This window comes from Scomber japonicus, chromosome 14 (genome assembly GCF_027409825.1).
Source record: "Scomber japonicus isolate fScoJap1 chromosome 14, fScoJap1.pri, whole genome shotgun sequence".
In the NCBI taxonomy this organism is placed as follows: domain Eukaryota; kingdom Metazoa; phylum Chordata; class Actinopteri; order Scombriformes; family Scombridae; genus Scomber; species Scomber japonicus.
In genome coordinates, this window is record NC_070591.1 from 18,531,830 (window position 1) to 18,557,327 (window position 25,498).

Genomic DNA, 25,498 nt, shown 5'->3' on the forward strand with positions numbered 1-25,498 from the left:
GGTCCCTGCTTCATCCCTCTTCTTCAGTGTCACTGTGCTAGCTTGTCACTGGTGGCTGCTCTGAACCTTCTTCCAAACTCTTATCTCCATCCCGAGACTTTTTCCTCCTCTTGTTACCTAGAAACAGATGAGAACATGCTGAGATTTAGGCAATTACTGGATAAAGTACCTGCTGGAAAAAAACACTGAAACTGTGGCTGCATTGGCTTTCTCTTGCTTTTCTCATCCCAACAAGTGAACAAAACCCAATTAGATTTAGAATTGTACCTCATATTTGCCAAATGCAAGATTATCAGCTGTACTAAGCAGCACAGCCACTGACTCAAATGACTAAATAAAAATAAGTGAGTCATATTGTATCCGAGCCAACAAGGAAAGTAGCATCTGGAGAATCTGCTCAACAGGAAAGAGTAGGTAACAGTGAGGGATGCACCTGTTGCTAAGCTATATCTGGCACTGTTGCTATGCCTGAAGTTTGGGCATATCTGACGCTATGTGTGGGTGTGCTGTCGCATCCATGCTTGTGACAAATGGCTCACTCACTCAATTTACGCAATAGCTTCTTTCCAATGTTTTCCTCAGAGCTGGATAGAGACAGAGAACTGATCAAGGGAGAGGTGGACGGCTGAGACTCTGTAGGCACATCTGAAAGACAAAGTTAAAAGAAATGAGAGAGTGAGATTGATAGGATAACACAGCAGAAATGACAGGCAGAATAGATGTGTCACATTTTATCTTCCAAGATTGTCAGTTGTTTTAAAGACCTCATCACCATAATACAACTTGAGTTAGAATGAGTGATGTCAGTTACACATCCATATCGATGTAACATTAGCCACCGTAAGCTACTGGTCATACCAGACAACGCCCTGAGTGTATAAATTGTGCAAGGGTGTGTTTAATTGTTTTAAATTAATCTCTTCATTTGTAGAGTTTGTCTTCTTTCAAATGTTACACATGAAATTCTGTCACATAAATTTCACTGCCCTTCAGAAGAATACAAAGCACCTTTGTATTTTTTTACCACCAAATTCTTAATATTTTTTATTCTGGTTTGGGAAACTGATTTTCTTTGGATTATTTTTCGAACCATGCCAGACAATGTGGTTCTGAATATTTTAAGCACTGATTCAAATATTATGGAACAAAACATGCCTTTTAAGAATAATAATTTTAAAAAAGAAAGTTAGAATGAAAAACTTTTTAACTGGTATGAGAGTATACTTGCTCTCTTCTCTACACTCACCATTCTCTCCGTAACTTTCCGGTCGGTCCTCGTGAATGTAGGGAATCTCATCCATGCGGAGGAACACGGTATCGTTCGGACTCCTCTGGCCATCAGACTTACTGCCTGTAGAGAGAAATAATTACACTAATCAGCACCAAACCAACTGTAAGTCGCCACAACACAGCAGCTGCTTTGCATCTCTGCCTGTAGAGGGAGGTAGGGAACTTGCTATTTATCAATCACTAGTTTTCAAATGTACAGTATGACGTTAGATATTACAGTGGTCACCAATGGTGGGTGAAGAATTTCAATTTAAAAATGAGCAAAAACAACTGAGAGAGGACATTATAATTAAATCAGTGGTGCTTTTATTAGACTTAAAACCTGCTGGCTCATAGCTGAGGGGTATAACTGGATACCACTCTTTAACTGACAACCAACAGAACCATCTGTCTACTGATTTTTCTTATTGAACCATACACACACACTCACAAACTGGGTGGCGTATTGCACACAACAAGACAGATGGAATGTGGGAAATCCTTTAAGCCTTGAACCCAGTACAGATTGGTTGATGCCATGTTTGCATGAGGTTTGTGAGTGTATGTAGGAGTGAGTCACTTTAAGTGTTTGGCTTCACTGGATTCATCTTTACTGATTCTGTACATATAGTTAAAATACTATTGAATATGTATATATATATATTTTTAACATTACAATAATAAAACTAATTTGTGATATATGCTATATTTGCTTTTTATACTCAAACATGCACACTTGTCAGTCAGGATAACATAATATTTGGTTTGGAGTTTTTTTTTGTTATTTCAATTGATATCTCTATTATTCTATTATGCTATTATTTACACAACCGCTCCTCTTTCACTACCAACCTATGGGGGATTATTTTGGCTGTAGCTACATTACCATTTCAACCATTTTTTTTGAATAACTACACACACTGCATTTTTCATTCTGTTATTCACAGTGTTGGCATGAATGTCCTGGAGGAGTTTCATAGAAGTTATCATCATTGCACCTGCCAGTTACCATATCGTCAGAGTATAAAACATTTACATTAATCATGTATCACTCCTGTCATACAGGCTTTGGTCCTCAACCCACAAAGCACTCAGATCAGTGTGTTTGATCCTTTGAACCTTCTCTTTCTTCCTCTTTCAAAAGAAGCCTCTGCCAATCTATTGAGTGAAAAAATTCAAATTCAGCCACACAGAACTCGATCATGCATTCGGTGATGTACTGGATTGAGGCTGCCGGTAGTTTTTCATCTTTTCATAAGATTTTCATTCTTTGAAAATGTCTCAGAGACCTTGAAAATCTCACTCCAAATGTTATTTATAAAGGTGATGTAATTTTTCAGGGTGGTACAAAACCTACAAAACCCTTTCTTTTTTTAAAATGAATTATTATATAATTTATGAGAAAAATGAGAAATTGTCCTTCACAATTTGCCAGAGAAAAAAAAAATCCTTTACTTTCAGTGACATAAAAGAGAAAAGGAGCAGCAAATCCATCCATTTGAGAAGCTGGAACATGCTGAACCTTTATTTGATAAAGGACTAAAATGATTCATTATCAATTACTTTCCATTAATTGACTAATCAATTGATTGACCAATTGTTACAGACTAAAACGAACCTACCAAAATTAATTAAGTAATCAATTTTAGTCAACACATTATAATGGGTTTCAAATACTTACGAACAATACGGTTTCTTTCATTGAGCTGGGAGGTGTTGCAAAGGCCACCGTGGGGATGGAGGTGTGCGAGGCGTGCTAGTCCCAGTCGTGTGTGTGTGTGTGTGAGGGGGAGTGCGATGCTGTGTGAGCGGGCCTCTGTGACTGGAGGCCTCCCTTTAGTATCAGGGTCCACCGGGTCTGGTGTCTGAGGGGAGCTGTCCATCCTTGTGGCAGTCAGAGCATTCTGGTAGTGGTTCCTGGTAATCTGAGGGGAGCGTCCAACATGTAGTAAGTGTTACCATCAGTGTAGGATCTTTGTTCAAAAATGGCTGACATATCAGATGCATGTGCATAGGAGGAAACATGGACTGTACTGGAGAAAGGGGAGGAGAGGTGAAGTGAGAGGGCACATTCATCATTTAGGACTAAAATATTCATGGTTGAAATAGAGCTCAATTATCCCCAGTGATTAAAGCAAAGAGGGTGCATGGAGGGGAGAGCGTGAGACAGGATGTCTGTGTTCTGTCAGAATCAGGGATTAGGACATATCAAAGGCATGCTGTGGCAGAGGAAGAGTTTGCGTTTTGGGGAATTGTTAAGATTAAATGGAGAAAGCTTAAACTGCAGTTGCTTGCTTGTGCTCTAAAGCTTTTCCTTCAGTATGCAGGAAATGATAGTACTTAATTTAGCTCATAATTTTTCTACATTGTGTGCATGCATTTTTGTTTGTAACCTTGATTATCTGCAGGTCTGTGAGCTGTCGGACTGAGTAATCTGGCAAGTAGACTCCTCCTCCTGTAGAGAGCTGACCCATACTGCCTCCACTCAGCAATGAATCTGATTGGTTCAGACCACTGCCTCTCGAACTATACCTGTGACCTGTGTAGAGAAGAACAAGAAAACACAGGTGTAGTAGCACAATTCATACATTTATTGCTGTTGGGTTGAAATCAGTTATTATCAGCAGGTACAAAATGAGTTTGCACACTAAAATATATCAAGATGCTCTTTTCATTTCATTTTTTCAGTTTCTATGCTTGCCACAGAGAATTACATTGGAATCATTGGCATTGATGTTTTTTCGGCTATACCTTCTTTTGTGTATTATTGCAAACTAATTTTGTACTTCTTGGGACTTTGAGTGCACAAAAAACATTGTTCACTCTTTTTGTCTTTTGTAGAGTGTAATGTTACTGTTTGTAATGACGTATTTTATCTCCAAACTGAAACTGAAGGCAGGAACTGTTCTATCCAATACAAGTTGCATGACTATTCTCAAATATACAATGGTTTATTAATAAACTGCATTTATATAGTGCCTTTCTACACTTCTGATAATACAAGTTCAACATTCACCCTTTCACACACACATTGATACACTGATGATAGAGGCTGCCATGCAATTTGGGGTTCAGTGTCTTGCCCGAGCACACTTTGACATGCGGATTGGAGGAGCCAGGGATCGAAACACCAATTGTCTGATTACCTCCTCCTGCATGCTTTGGGGGTCTACTTAACTGACAGAAAGTCCTGCTCTTGTCAACTCCATAAGAGAGCAATTATGACCACTGAAAGAGTAAAAAAGGAAAAAACAAAAACAAAAGGAGAGAAAGAAACTGCACTAGCTTTTTTGAGATGTGATACTTCTGCAGCTGTTTAAGAGAAATTCTGGATTTGATAATGTCCAAAGCAGGAATTTAGAAATATTTAATGTAGTCTTCAAAATTGCTTTAAGCTTGCCCTGCATGAACGCCACACATGCAAAACATGCACACAACCACTTCAAGACAGATGCAGAGAGAGAGAGGGAGGGAGAGAGACAGCCTTTCTGCTTGCTCTACGGTTTTAGCTGGATTTCATATAATCCTGGGCAGGTCATGTCACTCCACTGGGAAATTCTCTGAAATCACCTATTTTAATTACTTACTTCCCACGGCTGCTGCCACTCCTGCAGGCTAATACTACACAGACACTGAGTGGGGTTTAGTCAGTAAAAAACACTTCCACCACCAGCACACCATTGGTTTTATGATTACTATTGCTGTTCTCATCATCACCACCATTAACCTCACTGTGTGTCCCCTAGAAATATAGATCTATATCTCCTCATGTGTGTACTTACCGATAGGCAGGGGTGGGATGAGTGCTGGCATGCCATAGTAGGAAAATGCTCCATTTTCAAAACGAAGCGCCTCCTTTCCTATTTCTACCTCCACACGTCCCTGCAACATCAGCACAGCCATTTACATGCACAAGATCTGATCTCTACGATAGTGTGACCACTGAATTGATTACTCATCTAATGGGGCCTCACACACAGAAAATGAAACAGAAAAACACTGTAATTATGACAATTAAAAGCACATAAATCACTATCACTTGGGTCTCATGGTTCATCTGCCACAGTCTTTTTTATCATTCTTTTTGCCATACAGTATTGTTCTCACAAAACATCTAGTTTTAATGTAACTTAACATTTGAAATCATAAAGTAGCAGCAGAGTTTGGGATTCACCTGCAGGATGAGGACAAAGTAGTCAACAGGTTTGTTTCTCTGGAAGAGGTAATGTTGAGGAGCGTGTTTGTTCTTGGGATTGAATTTAAGTTCCTGCACAACACTGGGATGTTTGATAAGACGCAGCAAGATCTTCTCTGACAGGTGACACGGCCTGAATGGTTCCACCTCTGCGAGATAGATGCACAAAGACAACAACACACCAGAACAAGAGTCAAAGAAAGAACACTATATTCCCTGTCGCATTTCCTCATCCTCATTTTTTTGTGCCATTGCCTGCATGCACAGATGTACACGGCATACATAGACACAGGGATAAGCAAACATACAGCTCTACCTGTAGCCAAGAAGCGATGTGTTGCGAGTAACAGTTGGGGGGAAATCTTCACCTTCAGCTCATTTTCTGCCAGTTTGAATATGGAAAAATCCTGCTGTTTCCTCTCATGGTGGGACACTCGCCTTTTGGTCCGATTATCAGCTGGAAAAACAAAAACAAAACGCACATATCACTTTTATACACTGATAGTAGCTGAGTGAGGCAAAGCTTGGGTTTCCCTGATTAGATATGCCACATAAATACAGTATTCTTATGCACACTACCAGAATTTAGCAACTACCCTGAGGTTCCACCAACCTCATTAGTTGATGCATTTTTACTGCATGCTAAGAAATACTACAGATGGATTTCTATTCACGCTTTCTCTACCATACATGGTAAATTTGCTGCAGATTGCTTTAGATTATCCAGTGCTAGGTCAACATACATCTAATTGATGAATGGACTTATCCTCTGCATATGCAAGGAGTATTAAACTTATTTTATTCCTTTAAATACATCATAGCTGCAGCAGAAACAGCTGGTGCTGTACAAGCCTGCAGTGCAGAGTCTGGAGAGATTAGCTCCCCTGTGATTTATATACACACACATAATTGCGTGTGCAGACACACAAAAAAGACCCAGCGTGTATGAACACCCACGCAAGTGCACCCATGATAGAGACTGCTCCATATACTCTGCATGTAATTAAAATTGTAGCATGCTTCAAAATGTAATCTTCCAGGCTGCTGGGAATTTGTTTAGGAAATGTACAATAAAAAGTTGTAAATAGTAAAGGGAAGTGAGTGAAGAGACCAAATTCAATATAAAACAAAATGAGTTTGGCATTTGGATTCCACTCTGTGGAGAGCTTTTCCAGCCAATTAAAGATGAGCGGATTATGGTGATTATCTGTGAGACTCACATTATTTAATTATGCATCAGCAAGGAGCTAGGAACAACAGGGGAGATAATGCGGGATCAATAGTTTAATTAAAAACAGGAGAGGAGGTGAAGGGAGAAAGGGTATTAAGACATACTGTTGTCGCTAAAATCCAGTTGTTAGCAACCCTAAATATTTCCATGTATGTGAATATACACTGAATTGAACATTTTTTTCTTGTGATGTTTTCAATCTCTCAGATGCAAGTAAACTGAGAAGTTGGGAGCTGGAAACATAATAAAATTGATTCACAGCTAATGTAACACAGACTTTGAAAATTCAGACGTTCATAATCATTGTATTTATTTGTCATACGTACTATACAGATCTGTCTCATCCACAATCTCGGATTTGATGATCTCCTCTATGACGTCCTCCAGGGTGACGATGCCCAACACCTCATAGAATGGGTCTCCCTCCCCCTCACTGTTCACTCTCTGCACCACAGCCAAGTGGGACTTACCTGCACTCATCAGAAAAGAAAGATTATAAATGTGAGTGCTCTAATCTGGACATACAATGAGTTCAGAGGCAACGTCACCAGATAAAAATAACACAAGTCAACAGCCTCCAACTGGATCTGTGCACTCAAGAAGAAAAATCAGCATTAATATACCAACTGGAGCTGAGTGACCACAATTACACAGATCCACATGTATATTCTTCTACACATATTCACATTCACACATATTCACCACATATTATTTCAATGTCAGGACTGCCCGCTTGTGTGTATGTGTGACTGAAACAAGTGAGCATTGGGGCATTAGTTTGGAGACACTTTGACAGTTTGGAAGACTTGGTCCTTATATAAACACTACGATTATGCAATCAGTCTGGGGATGCCTGCATCTGCTGACTAAACCGCCCATGTGGCTGCCACCTCTGTTTAAACACACATATAAAGTAAGCAATTTGAGGAGGGATGCTCACCCTCTTTTTTTTTTAGCAAAATGACCAAAATACATCCCCCCTTCTTAACCTGCCATCCCCCCATCCATGCCCTAGTCACAAAGATAGTGCAGGGGCAGAGGGAGTGTTTAGCTGAATATGTTGGATTTTTAATTGTGCCTTTTTCCCTCATCTTGGATTTACAATATTCTCAAAACTATAAACTGAATATTCTTAATTCTTTAATATATTGTAGCCTATATACTCTATGGAGTAGTGTCATCTTCATGATCAAAGTGACAAAATAACAACATGATGTTTTGGACAATCTCTCTTAGCTGTGGAAGCAAACTGAGAAAATCTATTAAGTATAGGAACTGGAAAATATAATAAAATTGATTCATAGCTAATGTAATACTGACTGAAAATACACCCTCAGACCAAGCGACCTCTTTAACAAATTATTTTAGGGGAGACATGACTGAAGATATCATTTCTTCTATAGATATTTGGTGTAATCTGGGAGTGGAGCAGGTAATGTGGCTGACCACACCACGCCAAGCTCATCTTCTACAGTTTACTACAGTGTGTTAATTAATCATTAAAATGCTAAATGTACACATCCAGTAAAAGAATAGGCCTACAAAAATATGTATTTAACCTAATAGCAGTTCTATTAAATCAGAATTATAATCGCAATTATAATATCAAGGATTAGGCTAGGCCAATATGATAATCCATCCCCCCCTGTTAAAAATTAACAAATCACCTACTGCACATATACTGTATATTCACACACACCAACACATCAACACTTTACACATCTGTGGGCATACACAGCGCGCCCACTCAGTTTGGCTGAACATGACAAACCTGCAAGATACAATGACACAGCTCGCCAACAACATCTCTGGAGAAAGTCAATAAAGCAGATGTGACAAGAAGTCACAAGAACACCGCCACCCAACTCGAGCATTGCAAGAAGAGAAGAACAGGAAAATGACCATAATGATGTATTTAAAAAAATACTATTGCATTCCATCACTGCCATGGTTCTGCTTACGTCAACAAGCAAGTAAATTTGGTGACCAAACAAGTTATCTAACCAAATTCCTGATGAACTGACTTCGAACAGTCAGTGGCTCACACACGATGGGACGATTTAGGGGATCACTGCTAGGGGATAAAATGGATCAAATGCTTTATTTAATCTACCGGGAACAAAAAAAATGCAGACTGACTGACAGGCAGCCATCTCTAAACATTCAACTCTGGCTGCATGTGGGAGATTGTGCTTAGATGACGAGCTGGTGCTCAGTGATCAGGTCAGCTTGTCTGAAGAGCTCAGGTGAGTCAGTGGTGGATTTGCCCTCAGCTGCTGATGTGCCTGGGCACTGCATTACATCATTTGTATGTTACATAATAGAACTTGCGGAACTACACACACACACACTCACCAGACTCACACACGCAGACTCACATGCCCGTGGCAAAACTAGGTCTAACATGGATGTCCCTTTTGCAAATGTTTCTGCTCTGCCAGATTCCCAGGGTCCTCCAGTCTATATTTCAACTATACATTGTTTTAAATTATGCATATGCTTTCATATGACTGTACATTATGTGAATGATTCCTTTTGTGTTATCTGCAAATATTACATCCATATAGCACTATGAAGAAGGAAATAAGCATTGTTTATATTTCTGCAGGAGTCTTTTTTAAAAAAAAAAAGAAATTCTTAAACAATGTTTTACATACATGCACACAGCAAAAACGTCTATGATGTGTAATGTGCTTACTATACAGTAGTTGCTTTTATAGGATGAAGTTTCTCAATCAATCAACAAATCAAAAATAACTGAAGCAGATTCTATGTTGTTGTTGAAAGCATCTGTTTGCATTGCATAAAGAGCATGGCTTGGCATATACAATAAAAAAATTACATTGCTGTCGACATTTCCATCTCCTCCCCTGACACAGGCCCCCTCATGCTCATCACCCATCTCAAAAAGACATCCTCACAGCTTCCTTCCAGGCTTCCTGAGCAGTGGGAGACTTTCAATCCATGAGAGCAAAGTCGGAAGGAGGCGAAAGGGGAAGTGAAAGGTCGGAGCTGAATTTTTCATGGTTGCTCTGCAGGCTTGGATGGCGACGCCCTACTGAGTGAAAGAAGCTTCAAAGTCACGGCAGGCTGACAATTAGGTGCACACAAACAGCCGAAAGGTGAAGCATGACTTCACCTTTCCACTTTATTTATAAATCGTGCACACACAGAATATGGAAACACACACAAACACAGAGTCAGTCCTGGGCTCATGGATCATTTGTAACAGACCAAAGCCATCTTTTATAATCCTGAACATGATGAAACGGTAGACCTCTTGACCTGTTAGCGGTAAGTGTAAATCTAATTTATGACACTCCCAAAGTCACTGCTCAGTCTCCTTTCACATTGAACAAGCGTTGCATCCAACTGACATCTATTGAGGTCCTTTTGTCAATGAAACAGATTTACATCTTAATCCCCACAACCAATGTCAATGAAATTCTTACATAACATTACAGCTGCGTCTAATATGTCTCCATTTTATCATGTGAAGCTGTTAGGGGAGCAGCTTGAGTCGTACGCCACAGAGCATCACTTCAGAATCATACTCATTGTTATCGTCAAGACTGAATGGGGTCCCCGGAGAGATGCGACACACTTTTGCTCGGTAGTGAACAGATGCTATCACTGTATGAGAGACTGAGTGCAGTAATACTGTGAATGCAATCAGCAAAGATGATTATCAGACAATGAATGTCTGAGGCAGAGAGAGAGTGAGAGAGAGAGAGAGAAAGAGGGTTGATATTCATTGACTCTACAACCATTAAAGTGCAGGCCTCTTGCTAAATTGCTTTACAGTAAAGACAATGATACACATGGCATAATAAAGAAAGAGGAAACAAGGGGGTATTTTAGAGGCAGATAAAGCTCACGGAGTAGCTGTCATGTGAAAATGACTCTTACAGCATTAACTCTAAATAATTCCATTCTAGTCCTTGGTATCCTCTCACCTCTGGTTGAACTACACTCACTGTGTGACACTGTATCAGATTTCACATATGGCTCTCACTGCTCTGGGGATCAAAGGGCTTTACTGGCAGGCCCACTGTGAGCCAATGAACTGATATATACACTGACTTTTGCTCTGAAAACTGGGTTTTAAGTCCACAGTCACATCAAAGGCCATTTAACCCCTAGGTGGCAGGAAAAAGATGTTGACTCCAAAACATATGGGGCCCATACACTCAATACTGACTTTATATGGGCTGCTTATAAGTCACTATAAGTTCTGGACATGTAAAAACAGAAGATAAACCTCCCTCCTTCAGGATATTTTTGAGCTGACCTCTGACATGATTTAAAGTGGATTTACCTCTCTTAAATTCCTCCAACATCACATCCAGCTTGGTGTCATTGAACACGCAGTGCATGGGATGCTTGTAAAACTGAGTAATTGTTTTCAGTGGAGTGCAGTCGTCAGGATCCACAAAGGCCAAGTCTTTGACAAACAGGATGTCCACGATGTTGGATCTCTCGTTCTCGTAGACCGGGATCCGAGTGAAGCCACTCTGCATCACATCAGACATGGTGCAGAAATCCAGCACGGCATCTGAGGACAGCATGTAGCAGTCAGACAGTGGGGTCAGCACGTCCTCCACGGTCTTGGTCCTCAGTTCCAGGGCTCCCTGGATAATGTTGAGCTCCTCTTTGACCAGGTCGTGGTATGGGTCTGTGACGCGCAGCATGGCCACCAGCTTCTCCCTAGTGTAAAAGCTGCTGATCTCTTGGTGTAGCATGATGTCTAAAATTTTGGAGACTGGGTAGGCGATAGGGAAAAACACCAGCATCAGGAGGCGGGTCGCGCAGAGGGTCTTGGAGGCGATGGCCAGACTGTGCCTGGACGCCACAGAGTGAGGTAAGATCTCGCCAATAAAGAATATCCCCAAAGTACAAGAGGCAGTTGACAGAGCAGTCATCCCTAAAATCTGGCACATCCAGACCACAAAGCATGTATTAGTAAGCACATTGCCCAGTACTACAGTGCAAAGGATGTAGTTTCCATGTTTACGCACAGACTCAATTTTCCGTGCATATTTCTGTTCCTTGTCTGTGCCACTGTTCTGCAGGACCCGGAGCTCCACAGGGTCAAGGGCCAGCATGCTGATGTTCAGACCGCTGCAGAGTGCTGACAACCCCAAAAGCAGCACAGAGACCCCCGCTTGAAGCCAAACATCTGCCTCTGGAGGTCTCTCCACAACTGCCAACCAGAAGTCTCTGGTGCTGAAATGCTCCCATTTCACTCCATCAAAAGCGCACATGGAGTAGTATTTGATCACCTCTCCTCTGCGCAAGTCTTTGGCAAGCAGCTCCACCAAAACTGAGTTGTGACTTGAGGTGGATTTGAAAGAGCCCAGCAGCTCGATGTCAGAGCTCCGGGCATTCTCCTCTTCACATGGATTCCCCCTGGACCGAAGCCGCCTGTCTGTGTCCCCGCTGTCCCCTCCTGTTTCCTCTATGAACGCGATCCATGGGGCTGCGGGGGCGGCGTCAGGTCTGCCGCTGATGTTCAGGTTGTTGGGATGCTCCGTAGCTGGAGATACGGAGTAGTAAACCCTCAGCATGAAGCGGGTCCCCTCGGTCGCCCTAAGTATGCCGTCCTGCACGGACAACTCTCCGCTCTGTGTGTCCTCTGGCCGGACGCCGAGCAGCGCTGCTGTCGGGGCCGGCAGAGAGGAGAGGGTGACGGTCAGAAAGATGAGAGAGAGCCGGTGCGGATGCAGGATGCAGCAGAGAGCATCCGCAGCATCCGCAGCCATCATGCTGAATGAACTACTGAAGGGCATGGGAGAATTGGGTCACGTGGTTTGCGGATGGGATGGATGGAGCAGCTGGATGGCCATATCCATGAAGACTAGAATGGGTGAGCTATGTTAGGATGAAAGAAAATTTCAGGAATTCAGAGAGTGAGTGAGTGAGTGAGAGAGAGAGAGAGAGAGAGAGAGAGAGAGAGAGAGAGAGAGAGAGAGAGAGAGGAGGGGGCACCAGAGTCCTTAAATATACATGACACACCGTGACGTAGGCCTGTCTTATTTGCTTTCTGCCACTTTCTAAAAATAGATGGCAGGAAATGCCCAATCATGAATGGTTAATGTGATACACACGCAATCATACAACACTTCCAACTGCAGATAACCTTAGGCATCATTTTAGACATGTGTTCTACAAATATCAAATAATATTTGATAATTGTAGAATACCGACTGACACAAAAATACATACATGCGCTATTTGGAAGTTCTCTTCAAGTATAATTGGATTTTGTTGAGTTCTGGGCACAAAGTCTTCAGAGAATGTGTGTCTGTGTGTGTGTGTGTCAAGTTAGGGAGTCGTAAAATATTAGACATCTAAATTGCGTCCTCGTTGTTATTTTGAAGTCTCCACCAGATGGCAGTATTATCACCTTTTTCAGTACACCCTCCTTTGAAAAGAACAGTATATTTGGAAAGCCATAGATAGGATAACGTGCTTGATTTTTTTCCCTGTGCTCTAGGCCTACAAAAAACAGCTTTATTTCTAGAATTTGCATCCCTTAATAAAATAACTGTTTTAGGGTGTTTTTAAGATTGTTTTTGGCATTTTTGTCTTTTATTGGACAACAGTCAGCAGTGTCAGGAAACAAGGGAAGAGATGATATGCAACTAAGGTCGGCTGGAATCGAATTATAAATAGTATAGCATTTATAAAGATAATTAATAGCCTATTGATTATAATCGTTATTTTTTCATTGCATGTCCGTAAACTGATCAACTGCTCTTGAATAAACAGTGAAACTTTCCTTCCTGCTGATTTAGGAGGCAACAATTAACAGAAGGTGAGAACAGCAACTCGCCAAATCTTAAACACGTCAACACTCTGTTTTCCATCAGCCACACATCCACCACAACCTTTGAAGAAAAGTACTTTGCACGCACAAAAACGCCTGTTACATGCTATGTTGACTCCCAGACTATCTGAGGACCACCAGTGAAATCATGATTAATCTACTTTAATTTCACTTTTTTCTTTATTATCATTTTATTAGCAGATAATATAAGAATTCCCCTCCATCACTTTGCTTTCATCGGGCTTTAACGTCTTAGTTTAGTTTACTGCGGACGAAATATAATATGTCCTTATAAACTTGTTTGTCAATATTGTCTAAAATGTTTAAGAAATCCATCTTTTTTAAAATCCCGGCAGAGAATCAAACTTAATTCTTATCAAATCTGCACTTTATTTCGCATTTTAATAGGATACTATTTCTGCCAACAAAAGAACTTTTTCGGTGGCAAATACTGTGTCGATGTAATAATAATCATATTAACAGAAACACATAGGTTCATGACTTCGTAAAACTTGTTTAAAGAAAAAGTGATTTCCTAACAAAAGTCACTCCGCTCCACGACGTCCTGCAGAACATTTCTACATGTTTGGTCAAACTTCTTTCTGCTTAGGGAGTTTCTTTTAAAAACCTTCTCAGGATTTTAATTTCTATAACCAGGTAGGTAACTTCTGAAATTAATCATATATTATTCTCAGCTTGAGTTCATCATCTGTGTATGAGCCAATTCATTGGCACAATCAGAATCTGTTCCCGTTGTTGGCCTGTAATTATTACGGGACATATATTATATAATAATCGGACATAAAAAACTATGCGCAGGGAGGCCTACTGAAATTGTAACGGTCATCTTTTCTTAAACTAAATATCCTTGAATGTTACGTAAAGGCAAATAGCTCAAAAGTTCACATATAAATTCAACAGTTAGTGGTTCTACTCTCAAATGAACCTGCTAATTAAAAAGAATGCCTCATCGTGCTTTTAAGAAAAACTAGTTTATTAAGTTTATTTGGATTTAGTAACTGATTATGTTTTCTCACTGAAAGGTTAAAAGAAGATTTTCGATAAATTGATTATTTTTGTAGTTTTTAAAAATGCCAGTGAAGTAAAACAATCTTTTAAGCTACAGTTAAATTTTTAAGAAGTAATTATTGGAAAACATTTTGTATGCAAGCAATTAAAATATTCAGTTCGGTAATATATTGACATATTTGAGCTTCCCCGATCAATAAGTCTAATTCATGATTTCATCCACAACAGCATCCTTACTACCGCAGTACAACAAGCTACAACCTAATTTTCACCCAGACGAGTGTACTCTGAGCTGGACAAAGAACATCAGTCTTTATGTGCAGTTAACTGGGAGACCAGTATGCAGGGACCGTCTAAAAAGTGCAACACCGAAACTAGATACAACAGTGTCTGTGTCTGTCTCTCTCTCTGTCTCTTTCTCTCTCTCTCTGTGTATCTCTCTCTCTCTCTCTCTTTCTCTCTCTATCTCTCTCTCTCTCTCTCTCTCTCTCTCTCTCTCTCTCTCTCTCTCTCTCTCTCTCTCTCTCTCTCTCTCTCTCTCTCTCTCTCTCTCTCTCTCTGTGTGTGTGTGTGTGTGTGTGTGTGTGTGTGTGTGTGTGTGTGTGTGTATGTGTGTAAAAATATTAAATAGCTTCACTCTTGTAGTTGCAGTGTTGTGTCACCAAAATGACTTAACACTTAACCTGTTGATGCTTTGTAGGATCTTAGGATGATGAGGCATCATTTAGTGTCTGTATGAGGTGCACTGGACTTTCAATTCACTCCCATCTGTGTCATGGTAATCCATGACATTCTTCAAGGGCGCACTCACACTAGGGCCAGTTTCTCCGTACCACGCTGAAGCACAAATGTCCCCCCTCCCCTCTAACCCACTGGCTGGCACTCAAGCACGGTTGCCTCCGACACATGCGTTGCGCAAAAACATATAGACAGTTTACTCTCATAAAACATGCACAGGTGTGTGTTCACGTGCTGTGCACCGGTAAAACACTACACAGCCGATCAATTAACACAACGCACTATGATTAAAAAGTGCAAGCATGTTCTTCTGAGTCATGCCTGTGTAGTATGCAGTACTATGCTTGTGTAAAAAAGACTAGTAAAAGCAGACGTACTCTTTACGCCCATGTAAAAGTAAGACTTAGTTTAATGACTTACTTTAACGAATTTCGTTAGTTTATATAATGCAGATTTGTAAAATATTACTTAGTTTTATGAGGGTCACAGTCATAGACAATAGACTTAGCATTTCATAATTGTGGTAGCAGTGGTGCAGCAGATGTAATGAAGTCCACGCAGCACTCTGGATGTAAACTAATATTAAGCCTATACCCTATTCATTATAATGTCGATGGACATAAATTGAGTTCTTTTGCCTTAATAATGATAAAATAATACACAAAAAATGGTCAGATTGGGAACCCATGTATGCATAATGTCTCACCATTGCATTTAGTGTTGCTTGAAATGACCAGGGCTCAGCTAGTGTTGCCTTTTAAAAATTGTTGATTTCCTGGGATTCCCTGGAAAATTGGCTTCTTTTCACTGGACTTAAAATGTCTTATTTTCGGGAAAAATATTAATCCCTAGTGCGCATGCGTGACCAAGTGTACCGTGCTCAAGCACACCTCTTCCAAGCCTGCAGTGACATGGAAGTGTACCATACACTTGCACTCACACTAGCCAAATAATCCAGACTTTAGGGTGCAAATGTACGATTGCCTAGTGTGAGTGCGCCCTTAATTGGAAGTACGTTTCGTGCCTGAGCCAACTGTTACAAATCACTGTTAAAACATAATTATAGTGTATCAATGCTGTAGTTAAGGTCTTGTGTGGTTTAGGCATTAAAAACCACTTGGTTAGTTTTAGGGAAAGGTCATGGTTTGGGTTAAAATGATCACTTGGAATGTGGTTGGAAGTGGGAAGCAAACACTGGTCTCCTGCAGCAAAGTCACCCACCACCTCTGAATAAGGACAGTTATCACCTTATATAGACGTCATCGGTCTCATGGCGTCAATTTCAGATGCTATAAGAGTTCCATAGTATATAGAACTGCCCTAGGAGTGAAATGAGCGGTTTGGAAAGAAAGTCTGAAAAAATGTTCTTTTGCATAATTTTGGGAAAGTTTTTGGGTGGAAAATGATTCAATAACTTATACTATACTGTACAAGAGTGAAATTCTTTCATAATTAAACTCTTAAAATAATGTTAAAGCCTGTTTTCTAATTATACATAAATAAATGTAATGCTGTTCCTCCGAGCCCACAGAAGTGCAACAACAACAGAAAAGATAAATAAAAATAAAATTCCTTTAAAAGATCATAAAAACACATAAATCCCAAGAGACAAACAAAAAAAGAAAAGAAAAAAGTGCATTACATTCATATCCATGATTCAGTTCAATGCTGACAGCTGGTGCATGTTAACAATGACCAGCACTGATGGGGAACCTGCACTGAATGAGTGATGTTATTGAATATTTTTGTCTTTTCGGTGTCGCACTTTTTAGACGGTCCCTGCATACTCCTCTCAGTCGGCCGTACATTGAGACCAACGTTATTTGTCCAGCTCGGGTCGTTCTGGTGAAAATTAGGTTGTAACTCGTTGTCTACCTTTCTACTGTAGTGAACAGGCGTCGTTTGTGTTTTATCAACGTTTACATATTTCTAGCTTTACCGAACTAAAATATTCTTCGTTAGTGTAGACATTTACAAACTGTCCTCTCAACATTTCCAGCAGGACTGTCGATTACTAAAAGAGGTCATCCTTATAATAAACGGTGCAACTTTCACAGCAAAACCTTAAAGGAAATGAATAAAGGCCGAGTTTCAGTAAGAGATTGAAATGCTGTGAGAACACTATCACCATAATTGCATAGACATACATGTAATTTCCTTTTGAAATATTATACAATTACATCGATGTTTCGTTAGAGTAAAGTTTCTTTTGACTCTCCTCAGAAAAAACATCCTCAAACCTATCAGTGACAAGCTAAATGTCTCATAGCATAGTTTCATATTTAAGAGCTCATTCAAGAACTGGTAATATATCTAAAATATGTATAAATAATATATAATATTTCTATTGAAAACAAAAACTGTGGTTACATTGAAACCACATGTTGACTATGAAATGTAGCTGAGCCGGAATCACAACAGGAATCTACATGAAGTAGTCAACTCTTAGTTTTCTGAGCTGCTATGTGGATTTCTGCCTGTACGGAGAAGGAAGAAAACATCTCAAACACAGAGCTGGGTCAAGCAAAACGATGATACAAACAAGTTTCATCTTTGTAGCACAGTGTTTATAGTCTATCTGGAACTCAGGTGTGGCCTTACTACAACTATTCGCCTTTTCACGTCAAGTTGAAGAGTTAACAGAATATTTTGTACAGATGCGTCATTACTAAACAAATCCTCTGAGATGTTTTAAACAATTTTATGGGGAACTTTCGTGCGTAAAACTTGAAACACTAACACCACCGATCATTTTGTGTTGCGGTTTAATGCATTCGTGAGAAGGTGTTGCACGCCGTTATATATATATTTATTTATATATGTAAGATTATACTGTGCTCTACTCTGTTCATTGTTTCTTATGTAGTTGGCTGCTCATCTGTGGGACGTCAGTGACCTTAAACGACCACTTCTCTCTACACCGGCCGCCCGAGGAGACCCTGGCGCGCTGCGCCCTGGCGAAATCACAATGGTCTGCACTGTGTTGTGTGTGTCTGGCTAAACAATGGCCCGAGAACATCTGCAGAGAAAAGTCATATAAAGACTTTATAGGTGAGTTCCATATGTAGGAACTCAAATTCCAAATTGAGTTTAAATGTTTTTGTAAAAGTGGCCAACATGTTAATGTTGTCATCTCCATATGCAGGAGGTCTTATAAAATGTGTAATCAATCAGTTATTTGTCAAAGCGACTTGAGCCTGTACAGTATCCAGAAAAATCATCTTGAGAATATGTTATCTCTTGTTAGAGAAGCAGGCCTTGTTTTGTTCTCTTGAAGTGTGCAGCCTGAAGGTTGTTACAGGCCTATACAGCAACATGACTTTTCTGTTAGAACATTTAATTTACAACGTGAGCAGCGATGAAGTCTTAAAACAGGCAAGTGGCGACCTTCAGTAAGTTGTCCTTTTTAGTATGATGTGCATGTCAGTTTGTTTCATCAACAATAAATACACGATGGGAAAGCCGAAGTCTGCGTAAGTTTACAAAGGGAGTCTACGGTGCGTCAGTCAGCATGTCTTAATCATTATACTCAAGAAAGAAAGAAACAACCTAATAACATATAATTGATTAGCAGTTTATACGGAGTGCTTTTAAAAGTTTGAGTCTGGCTTTCTATAGAATTGTATTTCGATTATTGCATATTTCACAGTGATTAAAGAAAAAATAATGTTGATATGACCATAGGGCATCGCCATCAGTATTTAGAAGCACTCACCTCTTATGACTAAACTGTTCGCCATATGCTGAGATAACTACTTTTGAGCAGTTTGCACTCATACCTCAGAGAACCTTAGAGGGGCGGTGCTGCATCCTCTCCTCCTCCCAGCTTCTGGCTCTCACAACCGGGAAGGCTGGCTCGGGGCGTGCGCTCTTGTGTGCAGCTCCCCAAAAATACTCAGAGGGGCGGGGGGCTGAGGGGTGAGACAACTAGACAGGAAGACAGATCCAGATCGATGAGACCGAGGTAAAGAACCACCATCGAACTCCGCCGCAGCAGAGTTTATTTAGTTGTTGTTGTTTTTTTCTTTTCACCTTTAAGCCTCGTTACGCGCACTGATCCTCCTGCTCTCCACACCAAGAAGATGCCCAAAACCTCAGCACGCGTATTCCCATGGTCCTCCTTGTGGTTGGCATCTTTGGCTACTTTGGTTGTGCAGTCAGTGCTCTCTTCCTCCTACTCCTCTTCTTCCTCTTCTACATACCAGAGACCTGCAGCCGGTGGGAAGCGACCGGGCTTCATGGAGAGGACGCTGATTCTCCTGGACGTCAACACCCGCAGTCCGATCAGAGTCCTCAACGACAACTTCCTCTCTTTGCAGCTGGACCCCTCGATCATCAAAGACGGGTGGTTGGACTTTCTGAGGTACCAATGAGCCTTCCTGCTTCCCAACAATACCTCTAGTAGTTTTCGGTGGTTCTTTTATTAATTACGCACGCAGCCACGTTGTCTGAATTGACATGGAAAGAGCCAGTATGCTTCTTCCCCACTCATAGCACTGAATGGTCACCAATAAAGGGGTTTGTTCGAGACTGGCAAAATCCCAAACTGTTAATATATAGATAGAAGATAATTTAATAAGGCAACAGTGAGAATGAACGATTGCTGAAAAGCGTTCACGTTCATACTGCTTTTATAAAGTGTGCCGAATAACAGTAGGACAAATGTGTGACCTTTACCAACATGCTCAAGGCAAAAAGTCCATTATTAACTCTAGTTTTGAGGTTTACACTAAATAATACAAATCAAATTTCACTAGGGTCCAATACCAGCAACGTTTGGATATTTTTTTAAATGCAGAGTGAACTTCTGCAGTGTAAACGGACTGTCTGCACTTTGGTGCGTTTCTTAAAGCAGTCGAAACATCCCAAAAGACATACAATCCTTGAGACCATATAGAGCCTGAGACACTGTCAAATAGTTCTAAAAGGATTATGTAACATGATTTTTAGACTAAAAACTAAAAACGTACCAAGAGTTAAAATGCTAAATTAGCTTGAGTTTAACATTGCAGTACAACCACCATGCGGCCTAATCAATGATTACTTTCTATAGCCCAGTAAGAGGAAATGTTATTCAGTCACATTGTTTATTTCAGCTTCTAAATAATATCAAGATCAGAAATGGGTAAATAAATAATTTTGGTTTAAATAAGAGGGTAATATAGTCATTCTAAATATGAGAAAATGCCACAACGAGGAAAGCATTTGTTGTAGTGGCTAAATCGCTGTAGGCCACTGTTGGTCTTCGTCAGGGCTTAAAAAAAGACAAAACGGGTGTGGCCTTACCTATATTTAGTAGCAGCAGTCAATGCGAGGCAATTACACGACCCAGATAATAACATGACAGGTCAAACAAATAGAAAATAATGAGAAAACAAAACAAAACATGAGATAAGATTAGAAAGAAATATTTACACGTACATCATCTTAAATGGCAAATGTGTACCCATGTCTAGGTTTTACTAAATAATTAAAGCATATAGGAGAGAAACATGTGAAGGCTATATTCTCATTGAGGCCGGATTGCTTTAAGTTATCCAGTCGATGGATTCAAAATGCTTCCCTTTAGTTCAGTTTCCGTATTGTCAACCCCCCACCACAGTCATTTCGTATGACTATATAAATCATGTTGTTTAAGGTATGTAGCCTAAAGGTCATAAACTGGAAATTTACTGACAAACATGTAAGGTGAGTTTCACATATGCGCCTTGTTCGTCTTCTCGTTATAAAAGAAGGTTTAAGAAAAACTATTTTATCATTTTACAGCAAAAAATCATTGTAAACATTTTTAATTTTAATTCCAACACATCACACAGCCATTAATCACTAATATCATAACCACCTATAAGGAACTTTCTTCTGGTTTAGTTAACTGTTCAATATGTACATTTACCTTCATTAACTATAATTTAGATGAATACTGATAAGGCTGAAATAGTCAAAACAAGTGGTCTGCTCTGTAATGTGCAGGCCCGTCGGCCGTTACTCTGTGCGAATGACGCAGGCTGTAATAATAATAATAAATGTTGTAATTTTCAGAAAAGGCTCTCATCTTGTTTCTAGAAACATCAAATCTTCTCATGCCCTTGATATCTTAATATACCTATATAATATATCTATATATTGATAACTTAATGTTCTTTTTAATGTCAGCTATTGCTATTCATACCTGTGCAGTGTTTCAGTTACTTACATAAGTAAATACAACAGTTGCCTAAGAAAACATGTTGATAATAAATTATATATTTCCTTATCAAATAGGCTATCAATAACAATTAATTAGAGTCTATGCTTTAACTTGCAGAAATAATCAAAAATAACTTCTTAGCAGGATAAATATAAAATATAAAAATACAAAAGTAGACTAGACCTTAATTTCATATATGTTGGTCTTCATAAATGGTTTGAATTTAAAATAGTGGAGAATGAACCCATTCACCTTTTACAAGTTACAAATGTGTGATGTATTAATCAATCATTCCTCACCTTATACTGTACCTACAGTAGCTGCTTTCTAATGTTTTTTTTCTCTCTCCACCCTTCACTGGAAGACAGATGTTGTAGTCGCTGCCTGTTTCTTGGGCCCATTGCTCCTAAAGAGAGAAACAGGACGGAAGTGTTGTGTGTATTAACAATCAGTGCGAACTTAAATGTTGTTTTGTCCCATTTATCTTTTCTCATATTTGAACTATAGGTCTGAAATAAAGCAAACTGAAAGGAGTGAATTAAGATTTAATGGGAACTGTTAAGAGGAACGATTCGCTTTCACGTTTTTTTCCAGACCGTTCCTGCTCCGCCCAAATAATCCGTGATTATAAAACACAAACAGACATCATTTTAATCATGAACGCACGCGCTTGTGTGTGCTTTCTTTCTGTCTGCAGCTCCAAGCGGCTCGTGACCCTGGCGCGCGGCCTGTCGCCTGCTTTTTTACGTTTTGGCGGAAAACGCACCGACTTCCTGCAGTTCAACAACCAGAAGAACCTCGCCAAATTCAGAGGACCGGGACCAGACTACTATCTGAAGAACTACGAAGACGGTGACCACACAGGACACTTCTCCTTGTTTCAATGTGTATTTTTGACGCAGTTGGATAGTGTAATAGGAGGTGTAAAGTTAGGCGGCTGCAGTATTTTTCGGCGTCACAGTATTTTTAACTCACGCGCTTATTAAATTTAACAGCAAAGTCTATTTAGTTACGTTGTGTATTTTTTCACAGTGTCCATTTCCTTGTAAAACACGATTAAAGTTTATTAGGTGGGCGCACCAATACAAATTTTAGCTATAACAGCCTTGCGATACCTTCATAATGAGGATTACAATGTTCAGTTTTTAGTTGAAACTTGGTTGAAGGTCATACAGGAGTTTGTGGTGCTGTTGAATTGTGGGTTATAGTCTGCTGTGAGTTGTTTTTATTTATTTATTTATTTTAAATTAGTCCACCATCATTGACATAAATACAAAATATTAGAAACACCTCTCAGTATTTAACAGCAGCATAACCTACAGCTTCTAACTATATTACCATACAGTTGAATTAACACCACTTTGAAACAATTAATCTGAACATAACTTAATGACAGCTGAATTTATGGCAGGATTATTCTAACTATCATTTAAGTGTAGGCTGCCTATTAAACTGACAGCTGTGTTGAAAAGTGAGGTGTTGTAACATAGTATGTATGTTAGTGGCATAGAATGCATGGTTTAATACACATTTGTGTATTAAAGTTTTTTGGGGGTTTTTTACTTCATTTTTACTACTACTGACACATGCCATGTAAAAAGTAACAAATGTGTGTCTAAAGGAGACGCAAAGGTGTGTTAAAAATGACACATCCTTTCAGGTTTCAACAGGTGGTCCAAGCATGATTTGAAAAGCAGTTCTGAAAAGAAACAGAGGAAACAAAGAAGAATACTGGTATTAGGTCTCTGATTCACGGCACAGCATTAATGTTTACTATTTTGCTATCTTGCAGATATAGTGCGCAGTGACATTGCACTGGACAAGCAGAAGGGCTGCAAGCTGGCCAACCACCCTGACATAATGCTGGAGCTGCAGAGAGAGAAGGCTGCCACCACACAGCTGGTCCTGCTGAAAGAGCAACTGTCCAACATCTACAGCAACATTACAATAACAGGTAGGAGATCACACACACACACACACACACACACACACACACACACACACACACACACACACACACGAAAAAAAAAGTGTTTTTTGCTGCCATGTGCTCATAGCCTAAAAATACAGATTCCCTTTGTTGACATAACATTGTCTGGACTAGTCTGTGGGTTATGCACTCAGCACACACATGTGTATGTACACCCACATGCATACACACACACACACACACACAAGGTTCAAAGCATGCCAATGTAAACCATCAGCTTTCAGAATGACAAATGTAATTTGTGAAGGAGGAATGTGGGGATGCGTAGATATTGCAGCAGCAGAAGCTAGTAAACAGAGCACTGACATTTTCACTGGTTACAGCTAACTAAACCTGACCACAGAAAGAACTCAGGAGTCCTGAGTTCTTTCTGTGGTCAGGTTTGGGTGGGCTGCATTTCTTATCTGTCTCCAAGATTGACTGAGAAGGAAAGGAACTGGGGGAGAAGAGTAATTAAGGAATTTGTCTTTTAAATTATTACACTTTATGGAATCATCCAAAAATCTGTACATATCTGTGAGTTATCAGTTAACACACTGTCTTTATGAAGCTGGGAAATTCAGTGAAAAGTTAATTTTTTAATGTAATCCAGAGGATTAAGATAGGTATAAGAAATGGGTCTCCAGCACAGTTAAAATAAACAGCACGTATGCGTGGATAAAAGTAAAAGAAAAATACAGAAAAATGTTTGAAGCATTTAACAATCTGTGGCTTTTCACGGCCCCCTAAGGAATACAAAAATCGAGCAACAGCAATAGATAATAATATACCCGAACTCCAAGTCTCTGCTGTTTTTCTGCCTACTTACACACACGCACACAGTAGGAGTGTTTTTTTCCATGGGCAGGGTCCCATATTCCAAAACAGCATGGCCTAGAAAGTCATTTTTGAAAGCCAAAGAGCACTTGGAGAAAAAATGCGGACTCCAGGAATTGATCAACAACTCGATGAAAGAAAATACATAAATTTTGTGCTTTGTGGGAGTGAAAATCGTACTTGAAAATCCTTTAAATGGTGAAAAGTTCAGATTAGGTAATGGACCAAATTTAATGTTCACTTTAGTTCCAGAAAATATGAATTATAGCAGTGTGTTTTGAAATGACATTGATTAATCATGCAAAACAAATGATCCAATTCCACCTCAAGTGAACTCAGTGGAATCTGTCACCATTATGTTTAGTCATTACACACACATAACCAGTGGACTCGCATGAGTGGCTCTCCAATGTGTTTTTCATGTTTTCAGAAGGTCTGAAAACATGAAAAACCCTCTGTGACCGTCTGTGTGCTGCTGTATGAGTGATAGAGGCGGATATGAACAATACGTATCAGCCGCGTATTTTCAGATAGTCTCAAGTGAAACAATCAAAACACAGCCTGGCTACATTTATCAAAGTAGACAAATATATAGAACAGTATTTCAACCTGCTTGTGTGAGGAGTCAGTTTGCAAGTTCAGGTCAGGAGTTACCTCGTTTAGCAACCTGTCATTAATTTGGTAGTAACAGCTACTCTGTGAAAGTAGAGGAATGTGAAGATGTTTCATACAGGCACATTTTTTAAATATAAGAACATGATTCAGATCAAACATGCTTACATTGATGTGATGATATTTTTGTTTTGACAATCTGTTTTCAGTACACACAAGAAGAAAAATAGTTTGCAATATGAATATAGGCAGGTAGAAAAGTCAGGTGGCTGTGTGCCATGTTTATGACCAGGAAGAGACAAGATTCAAGCCATGTCACAATTACCAGTCAATATCTTATGTCCCATATTATTATTAATAATATTAATGTTGTATTGATACATTTACTGGCTCCACATCATCATACTATCATTATCTGTTAGGGCTGGGCAATTAATCATAAAATAATCGAAACCGACATTTAGAAACTCTAATCGACTTAATCTTGCTCATGTCAATTAATCGTGGTGTTCACTGTTGCCATGACAGTAAAGATTGCATATCTTTAAGGAATTTGATCTAATAATGATCTTTTCATAGTTCTAATCAAGTGGGTTTTGTGC

The 25,498-nt window shown here is 39.6% G+C and overlaps 2 protein-coding genes across 2 annotated transcripts in view; one reads left to right on the top strand and one right to left on the bottom strand.

The window, feature by feature from the left end:
- LOC128372643 (metal transporter CNNM1) lies at positions 1-12,484 on the bottom strand. Its single transcript, XM_053332755.1, has 10 exons — positions 11,014-12,484; positions 7,022-7,165; positions 5,781-5,921; positions 5,444-5,613; positions 5,052-5,151; positions 3,663-3,808; positions 2,951-3,194; positions 1,247-1,351; positions 544-645; positions 1-117 (listed from the first exon to the last, which is right to left on the bottom strand). The coding sequence occupies exons 1-10, from the start codon at positions 12,482-12,484 to the stop codon at positions 38-40; spliced, it is 2,703 nt and encodes a 900-aa protein (XP_053188730.1). The 3' UTR covers positions 1-37.
- A 6,889-nt stretch (positions 12,485-19,373) lies between these two features.
- The window catches only part of hpse2 (heparanase 2), a 51,121-nt gene continuing 44,996 nt past the window's right edge, over positions 19,374-25,498 (top strand). Inside the window, exons 1-3 of the mRNA XM_053332963.1 lie at positions 19,374-19,654; positions 22,176-22,330; positions 23,271-23,432. Of these exons, the coding sequence (XP_053188938.1) occupies positions 19,374-19,654; positions 22,176-22,330; positions 23,271-23,432 (598 nt within the window). The remainder of the gene's footprint in view (positions 19,655-22,175; positions 22,331-23,270; positions 23,433-25,498) is intronic.

Coding starts and splice junctions, on each gene's coding strand:
- LOC128372643 (XM_053332755.1), bottom strand. CDS start 12,484: ATGCCCTTCAGTAGTTCATTCAGCATGATGGCTGCGGATGCTGCGGAT. Junction 5,152..5,443: donor ACTTTGTCCTCATCCTGCAG/GTGAATCCCAAA, acceptor CTGATGTTGCAG/GGACGTGTGGAGGTAGAAAT. Junction 646..1,246: donor GGAAAGTTACGGAGAGAATG/GTGAGTGTAGAG, acceptor TTTGTCTTTCAG/ATGTGCCTACAGAGTCTCAG.